Genomic DNA, 10,000 nt, shown 5'->3' with positions numbered 1-10,000 from the left:
GGAAATTACAGTATGCTTATATATTACTTTGGTGGTGGAGAGGTGTCAGGAGCACAATATTAACCATTGTCATGTTATTCCACATCTGTCTTAGTCATCCTGCTGCAGATGTTGCTGTTGTTGTTGTTGGTGGTGATGGTGTCAGATATAGTATCATAATCCACTCACCATGTCACAAGGCCTGGCACAATCATATCACACTAAAAAGATTTTGTCGTTGTTGCTGTTGGGAGATGAGAGACACACACACCTCCCTCTCCCTCCTCACTGTGTGTGTGTGTGTGTGTGTGTGTGTGTGTGTGTGTGTGTGTGTGTGTGTGTGTGTGTGTGTGTGTGTGTGTGTGTGTGTGAGATGGTGCTCTCCCTCCTCACCTCGTCGCAGGCTTGGCATCTGGGCTTGATCCTCTCGGCGTGGTGGCGCCCGCAGTAGATCTGCCCGTCCTGGTAGAAGTAGATGAGATCCACCAGCAGCTCGTTGCAGCTGGCGCACTGGAAACACTGCGGGTGCCAACACGTGCCGTGCCCCGCACGACTGGCAAACACCGCTATGTCTCCGCCGCGGATCTGCCTACCACACTGAGGGAGAGAGAGAGAGAGAGAGAGATAGAGACAGAGAGAGAGAGGGAAAGAAAGATAGATAGAGAGAGAGAAAGAGAGAGACAGAGAGAAAGAGAAAGAGAGACAGAGAGAGAGAGAGAAAGCGAGATAGAGAGATACCCAATTTAAAACCTGAACACAGTACACGGCAGCGCAAACAAAACCCTACAAATAGCATTAGCAGAGGCCACCAGACATTCATCTAAAACTGATAGACACATATTAGAGGTCCCTCTCACATTCCTGTTACTTGTATATAACTCACTTTACTGTTAAATGTAACTATTGTATTGCTGTTATTTGTATGTCACTTTGGACAAAAGCCTCTGCCAAATCCCACGACCGTAACCGTAACCATAACATTAAGCATGAGAGGAATGAAGTGTTTTCCAGAACGGAATGGACTTTGGTTTCTTAAAAATCACACCGAGTGTGAAAAAACCACCACAGAATCTTGTCAGCATGCTTTGCCACAGAGTCACTGCACTGTGTATCTTACATTGCACATACTGTATGCACACACAGGGCCAATTAAAGAGGTCTAACTTTCCCCACGGCCTGATTGCATGCAATATCAGCTTCAACTGGCTAGCAATATCATGTCATTGTGTGATGGATGTGTTTATTCCTGTAAGCTGCACCACGTGTAAGAGGATATCTCAGACAATGTGACTGCGCTACACAAACACCAGATATGAGATGCCGTGCAAAACATCACCATATATGGGCGGAGCCACAATGTCAATTGACAGTGAGTTCACTGGAGTTGCTCTATAAACATAGGACCTCTTTTTCTTTTATACCCATACTCACACCCGACACACACACACACACACACACACTCAGACTCAGACACACAAACACAGACACATTGACACACAGACACAGACACACACACGCACGCACTCACACTCAGACTCAGACACACAAACACACACACACACACACACACAGACACACACACACACACACAGACACAGACACAGACACACAGACACACAGACACACACACACACACACACACACACACACACACAGACACACACACACACACAGACACACACACAGACACACACTCAGACTCAGACACACAAACACAGACACAGACACATTGACACACACACACACACACACACACACACACACACACACACACCTGTTGGCAGATGGCCCCGGTCATGGTGACGGGGAACAGGCGGACGTTGCCTCTGCCCAGGTTCTCCCTCTTCCTCTGCTGGCTGAACACTCTGAGCTCCTTCTTCTCCTCCTCATCCAGAGAGTTGCAGTACTGGGGCTAGGAATCACAACACACACATATGAGTCAACACACATATACACTTGCAGATGCACACACACACTAACACCCACGCACACTTTGAATTACACCATGCACACAAACACACACACACACACACACACACACACACACAAAGACAGTTACCGTATTGAGGATAGGATACACATCACACAACAATAGATGAATACACACACACACACACACACACACACACACACACACACACACACACACACGTACAGTATACACCCACACACATACGCACACACAAATTATCCTCCGCATCAACAGAACATAAAACACCCATGTCTATAAACACATATAAACATTCACAAACACCAATCATCATCATGTACATACACAAACACATGACTTCAGCACAAAAGCCGAAGAGTGTCGCTTTCAGTCACTCCACTTTCCCACAGTGATATTTGGGTCTCATCCAGGACTGAAGTCAATTTGAAACAGTCCGTGCCTAAACTCCGAGCTTTAGAAACACCTCCGCGTTATCTCACGATAAGATTGCAATCACGATACGCGCTGAATAAATATCAAAATCATCTGACCGGGCATGACTGTGTGATTTCCCATAGCCTTAAAAAAAACCTCTTATCGTGTTAACTCAGGCGCACTCTTAAAGGCCTGCTTTCCCTTTCTGTAATTCACCCTGAGAAACCGTGAGCCAATCTCTCGTGATGCGAACCTCTGGGAGCGATAAAAAACACTCACCTCTCTCTGATACCACGCTACAGTACGTATTTACCATATTACACCGTCAGCACGTGGGAACTGTTCCAAAACAAGCACGGTTTCGTGAGGTAAGGCTTAACTTTGATGCTTATCAAGATAGGAGGTGTTTGATTTGGGTTAGAGCCTGATTTATGCTCGTGCTATTCCAGAACCATTTGTTTGAAACGTTTGGTACATTTCTGTATCCGTAAACTTTCAGAAAAGGCATAAAAAACTGACAAAATTAAGAGAGTATGGACGGAAGGCTCTGTCCCGTATCTGTATTTAAAGTTGTGCATAAATGAGCCATTATTGGTCTACGAGATATTGTGTGCATCATTTTAGGGAATTTAGAAGCAGGTTAGAACCAGGGGGCGGTGAGAAATGAAGAGGCCATCATGTACAGAACTGTGTTTGAGGGGAAATGCAAAGACACCGAACCCAGATGCTAGAGTTACAGTGTCACCCAATCCAGTATGTATTACAAGCATACACACTGAAGCAGATAATGGAGTTACATCTACCTGACATCGACATCGATCATACCGTACACACACACACACACACACACACACACACACACACACACACACACACACTGCACAAACATGCAAACACACACACACACACACACACACACACACACACACACACACACACACACACACACACACACACACACACACACACACACACACACTGCACAAACATGCAAACACACACACGCACACACACACACACACACACACTGGGTAAGACTGCCCTAAAATAAAATGAAATGTTTGCAGTTTGCAGCAGATGGGAAACTTGCCACAATGTTGGCTGCTACAGGCAAAGTTGTGGCAAATGTTTTCGCTAGTTATTTGCCACCACACCACATAATGGCAAACATCCAATGAACCTCTCGTGACAAACCTAATTTGCATATGACACTGCTGCAAATTTGGTGTAACATTGCCAAAAGTTAACTGCAACTGTTAGCCAGAAACCTAATTTGCATGTGAAAATATGACCTTGCCGGAAATGACAGCAACCTGAAATTCTTGTGTGGATGCACGGTCCATACAGTGATCCTGCACTCAGTGGTGGTGCGTCTTACCTCACTGTCATGAGCGGGCAACTGGTGGAGCAGTTGTTTGATGCGATACCTCTCCCCTGGACTGTTGACGTAGGGCACCCGGTCCTCAGGAATACAGCTAAAGTACTGATACACCTAGACACATACACACACACACACACACACACACACACACGTTAGGGGATGCTAGAACATTATACTGTACATGTACATAAAACAAAGCATGTGTACACATATGTGCACATACACACTATATTCTCTGCACATATGCATAGACATATAATGTACACACGGTTGAATATTTATGAGACACACACACACACACACACACACACACACACACACACACACACACACACTGGACATATGGACTAGCAGCTCAACAGAATAACACAGTGTCCTATAGAGAGGGTGGGAGAGCAGAGCGCTGCTGTAAGCTGTGTGTAAGTGGGGAGTTTTTAAGTGGTGTAACTGAACACCAGCCCCTCAGTGCAGGGGCACAAAGGCCTCGACACAAAAACAGAAAGGTGAGCTGAGGCTCCAACACCAGCACTACAGCACAGCCTGCTCTCGGCTAGCAGTAGAAACACACACACACACACACACACACACACACACACAAACAAATGCGCACTGACACGCACACACAAATGCGTGCGCACACACACACACACACTTCTCAAATTACACCAGGCCACTCTGCTAATAACTAAATGTTAGCTACACTCATTGAAAGTGGCCAGGCAGCACTAACTACTCTCATATATTAGGGTATTAATGGGGCTTCTAGAATATTCAGTGGTAAGACAAAACCACATTTAGTTAATCCACCACACATTTGGCTAAAAGTAGATTCATACTGTAATCCACACCAGATAAATCTCTGGTTCTTCAGAAATGGCAGATAATGCTATCAAATAACTTATTAATGTGAGGTTTAAATGTATATGAATGCTATAAATAAGATCTGTTCCCTGGTTGCTGAAATGCAAATGTGTACATTACAGTTTTTTCCAATTGCTAACACACTAAAATGAAATGCATAGCACAATTATTCAAACTGAGACAGAAAGCAAAACCTCTTCTCAAGTCTCCAAAAGTCTTAACACAAAATGTGTGCCATTAACACAAAGTGTGTGCCATTAGGTGCAAAAGTTAGATTTTTTTCCCCATAATACTATCTGTAGCTTTGGTTTCAGAACTTCACGATATATGAGGTATTTTGCAGTTTGGGTGTGTGGTTTTGTGTACTATTTAGAGTTTTGACAAAACCAGCCTAGTTTGCAAAATTGCGTTTAAGCAATTGGAAAAAAACAGTAAAAAATGGTCTTGTGGTCTTCATCAGGATCCTTTAGCATGTGACACCAATGCACACCGATCACGTATGCTGTTTTTAGTGACCTCAGGATGACTGGTTGACCTCACGCGCGCACACACACACACACACGCACACACTTAACCTTGAGTACACTGTGCAAAATTGAACAAAGGCGGGGAAGGGTATTTCCTGTGCACCTCTTTCTCTCTTTGTTTGCGTTCTCTTACTCTGGAGCAGTGCTGCCATAGAGCAGGAGTGGAGGAATGTGAGTCAGTGTGAGCTTAGCAGAACTCTCTCTCTCTCTTGCTCTCTCTCTCTCTCTCGCTCTCTCTCTGTCTCTCCCTCCCACTATCTCTCTCTCTCTCTCTCTCTCTCTGTGTGTGTGTGTGTGTGTGTGAGAGAGAGAGAGAGAGAGAGAGAGAGAGAAAGAGAAAAAGAGAGCACAAGGGAAACACAGAAACAACGAGAGATGGAGAGAGGGGTCACCAGGAGAAAGGAGGTGATGTAGTTTAACCCTTTCATGCACGCATTATGAAAAAAAGTGTCTAGATTTTTTTAGTATTGATTTTATTACTCTATATGAGCCCAATATTGAAAATCAGTTGGAATTTTTTAAAAATATGCTTTTATATAGAAGTTATGTTATTGTCCACATATGTGGACAGTGCGCAACAAAGGGGTAAAAAAGAATAAAATGTAATGACAGAAAATGTGGAAACTATGGCCCTCTACTTCCTCCATACTACCCACCCAGCCCTCTACTACCCCCATACTACCCACCCACCTCTCTACTACCTCCATACTACCCGCCCAACCCCTCTACTACCCCCATTATTGCTCACCAACCCTCACCCACCCCTCTACTACCCCCATATTACCCACCTCTACTACCACCACTACCCAACCACCCCTCTACTACATCCCTACTACCCACCCCTCTACTACTAATCCACCCACCCATCTAGTACTCTCATACCCACCCCTCTACTACTCACCCACCCCTCTACTACCCCCATATTACCATATCACCTTGGCATTACCACATGTAATTAGGTCATTATTTATAAATATGTTTACGAAATGTTTGTTTCTTTGTAATTTAAAGCAATTAAAATCATATTTGAAAAAAAAAGGGAAAAAAAGTCCTAGTTACAAAATCTAATTTTTGGCCATTTAACTCCTCTGTTGCGCAACGTCCACATACGTGGACAGTTGCTTTTTAGGGTCTACAAACTCCATTTTACATCCGATTTAATTTTTTTACATGATTTTGCCTTCTTGAGTACTAGCTTTTTACAGATATGCCTGGAGCATTCAGCATATGGCCATTACTGTCACTCATGTTGAATTGATGATGTCATCAAGCAGTCAATATTCCAAATATAAGATGATACATCTTGTTAATATATTGCCAAGGACCTACTAAAACTGCCCTGAAGTGGATTGGTGTATATCAACATGATACATAAGTAGAAAACAGAGTTAAAGTTACTGTCCACGCATGTGGACGTTGCGCATGAAAGGGTTAAGATGAAGACCTACTGTAAAGACAAGGCACAGTGCCCTTCCCTGTATGCTAGTTCACTTGCTGCTAAACTGGCAGCTCTTGTAAAAAAAAAATAATGTCCATTGTCCGCAACACTGCTTTTAGCTCGCATATTTAATGTTAAAGAGGCAACATTTTGACCCAGCAAGCAAGCAGCTAAAAAGTGTTGCGGACATATCTTTTTTTCACTGAAGCAGGTTTCATTTGCCCTGCACCTGCCAGAAGGTAGGATGTGCACAGCACACGATAACTTTTTTGAACCTGGCAGCTCTTGTCATGGCAAAATAAGAAGACAAAGACCGAAAGAGCAGGCCAAGACAAGAGAGATGAGAGCTTCAAGGACAGAGATTTTCCTTCAGAGTAGTAGCATACTGAGTAGAGTCATCTGCAGGCCAGGAGCAAATAGTTCATACAGATCACACACACACACACACACACACACACACACACACACACACACACCTGTTCTGGCTTGAGGCCGGGCGGTACCCAGGCGTACTCTTCGGAGGCGCAGCCTGAGTCGTCGTCGGAGATGGAGTGGCGCTGGAAGTCGGACACGAGCTTCATCATCATCCTTTCCAGCTGACCCGGCATCGAGCGCACGGCATGCTCCTCACGCACACACTTACAGTGGATACAGATCTTCCTGCAAACACACACACACACTTACAATGGATACAGATCTTCCTGCAAACACACACACACACACACACTTACAGTGGATACAGATCTTCCTGCAAACACACACACACACACACATGGAATTCAGAAGCACACACTTACAGTGGATACAGATCTTCCTGCAAACACACACACACACACACATGGAATTCAGAAACACACACTTACAGTGGATACAGATCTTCCTGCAAACACACACACACACACTTACAGTGGATACAGATCTTCCTGCAAACACACACACACACACACACTTACAGTGGATACAGATCTTCCTGCAAACACACACACACACACACACATGGAATTCAGAAACACACACTTACAGTGGATACAGATCTTCCTGCAAACACACACACACACACACATGGAATTCAGAAACACACACTTACAGTGGATACAGATCTTCCTGCAAACACATACACACACACACACATGGAATTCAGAAACACACACTTACAGTGGATACAGATCTTCCTGCAAACACACACACACACACACATGGAATTCAGAAACACACACTTACAGTGGATACAGATCTTCCTGCAAACACATACACACACACACATGGAATTCAGAAACACACACTTACAGTGGATACACATTTTCCAGCAAACACACACAAACACACACACACACACACACACAGAGCATGCACCACAGTGGGTACATAGGCTGCATTACTACAAACTCACACACACACATTTACTGTGGATACAGAAGACACACACACACACACACACACACACACACACACATATCAACATTGACATAGAATCCTGCCAACACAACCAGTGCACACACTTTCGTGCATACAGATCATGCAGTTGACACATCTTCACAGACACACACCCATACAGGCGACATACACACAACACACACACTTCGGGAGACAACCAAATTGTCATCATCAGATCTACTAAATAAGCATTTCTTCACAAAAACACAGAAATAAGCAAGCATGCATGCACGCACACGCACACGCACACACACACACACACACATATTCTCTTTCTTACTCAATCTCTCACTTTCGCTCTTAAAGACTTCCAGAACTTACTGACCCTCCAGCACGTAAAAGACAGTGACTCTCCTCCGTGTCTGTCATGGCACAGACAAATGCACACACACACACACACACACACACACGTCTCTCTCTATGTATATATAGCTAGATAGAGCCACGTGCTGGAGCATCGGTGTCATCCATACTTCATGTCAGTGACAGGCCCTTGTCATGCGCATGATGAATAGATCTCTAATGGCCGCTGTGCTAGCGTGCGTGCGTGCCATTCGGGGGGTGATGATGAGGTGTACTGTTACACAACGTCCACCCAGCGTCTACGCATACAGGGCTGCCTGCATGATCCTGTTTCCTTCTGATTCAGATTCAATGACAATGCTGCTGCCATAATGTCTACTGTTTGTGTGTGTGTGTGTGTGTGTGTGCGTGCGCGTGAGTGCGTGTGTCTGTGTAATGTCTTAATGGCTACTTTTCGTAAAATAACGTGTGTGTGTATGTGCTGCTACTAATTGAGATATATGCTCTGTGTGTGTGTGTGTGTGTGCGTGTGTTGTCCTGATGGTTACTATTCTACTGCACCTTCACTGTCTCTACATCTGAATAGGGCCAATTATCACTGTTAGATGGCTGACCCAAAGACCTGATACGGACTTTTTTTTTCATGAGCCTGGACTCTACACCATTTAAACCTTGCTGCTGATGTGGTTGCCATGGTTACCATACGCAGACACGGTCCATCCCTGTAGACAGCGGTGTGTGCAGCTGTAAAGTTACCCAGAACTACAAGAACTACAAAACTACAAGAACTACAAGTGGTTACCACAGCTTAAGTATGTTGATAAAGTACTCGATGAAGCAAACCCAGGTTTCCTCTACTGCTACACCAACTAGATTTGTGTGAACAGATTTCAACTGTGTACAGGTTGTTTTATGTGATATAAGCGCATGTGTGTGTGTGTGTGTGTGTGTGTGTGTGTGTGTGTGTGTGTGTGTGTGTTTAAGCGAGAGAGAGAGTGATGGAGAGAGAGAGAGAGAGAAAGAGACAATGTGTGTGTGTGTGTGTGTGTGTGTGTGTCCTCTGGTTTGGCCCTTTCAGTAACCCCTGGCTGGCACAGTGTTTCTGGGCTGTTTTGTAACTGGCCAGCTTGATCATGCAGATTTACAGGGTTGTTTGGGTACCGCAAAACAGATTAGCAAAGTTCATGTCTGCCTCCTGTCTGAGCGAGAGTGAGGGAGAGAGAGAGAGAGGAGGGAGAGAGAGAGAGGGAGAGAGAGGAGGAAGAAGGAGAGAGGAGGGAGAGAGAGAGAGATAAAGGAGGAAAGAGAGAGAATCGGGGACAAAAAGAGAGGAGAGATCGAGAAAGAAAAATAGAAAGAGAAAGGAAAAATATCAAAGCGAGACGGAAAGAAAAGAAAATGCATGAAGGTGTAAGTGAAAGAGAGAAAGAGAGAAAGAAAGGAAGTCTGCCTGTCTGTTCTGTGACTGCCAACTCCTTCCCTAATCCTAAATCCCAGACAACAACACACACACAGTGCCAAGCACAAACTTTACAGAACTGATCTTTAAACATGCAATCTTTACTGAACTGATCTTACGGTAAAACATAAACAAGCACAATCTTTACTGAACTGATTTTAAAGCATACAGTACACAAGCACAATCTTTACTGAACTGATTTTAAAGCATACAGTACACAAGCACAATCTTTACTGAACTGATCTTATTGTAA

At 44.3% G+C, this 10,000-nt stretch overlaps 1 protein-coding gene across 2 annotated transcripts in view; it reads right to left on the bottom strand.

Annotated features, from left to right (window-relative positions):
- prickle3 (prickle homolog 3) overlaps positions 1-10,000 on the bottom strand; it is a 55,014-nt gene that overhangs the window by 8,401 nt on the left and 36,613 nt on the right. For both annotated transcript variants that reach the window (XM_062541811.1, XM_062541812.1), the window contains exons 3-6: positions 7,028-7,211; positions 3,723-3,836; positions 1,754-1,891; positions 373-576 (exon numbers count right to left, since the gene is read on the bottom strand). In XM_062541811.1, the coding sequence (XP_062397795.1) occupies positions 373-576; positions 1,754-1,891; positions 3,723-3,836; positions 7,028-7,211 (640 nt within the window). The remainder of the gene's footprint in view (positions 1-372; positions 577-1,753; positions 1,892-3,722; positions 3,837-7,027; positions 7,212-10,000) is intronic.

The sequence above is a fragment of the Sardina pilchardus genome, chromosome 7 (assembly GCF_963854185.1).
Source record: "Sardina pilchardus chromosome 7, fSarPil1.1, whole genome shotgun sequence".
Classification (NCBI taxonomy): domain Eukaryota; kingdom Metazoa; phylum Chordata; class Actinopteri; order Clupeiformes; family Clupeidae; genus Sardina; species Sardina pilchardus.
Note: the sequence above shows the minus strand (reverse complement) of the source record. Positions and strands in the feature narration are given on the sequence as shown.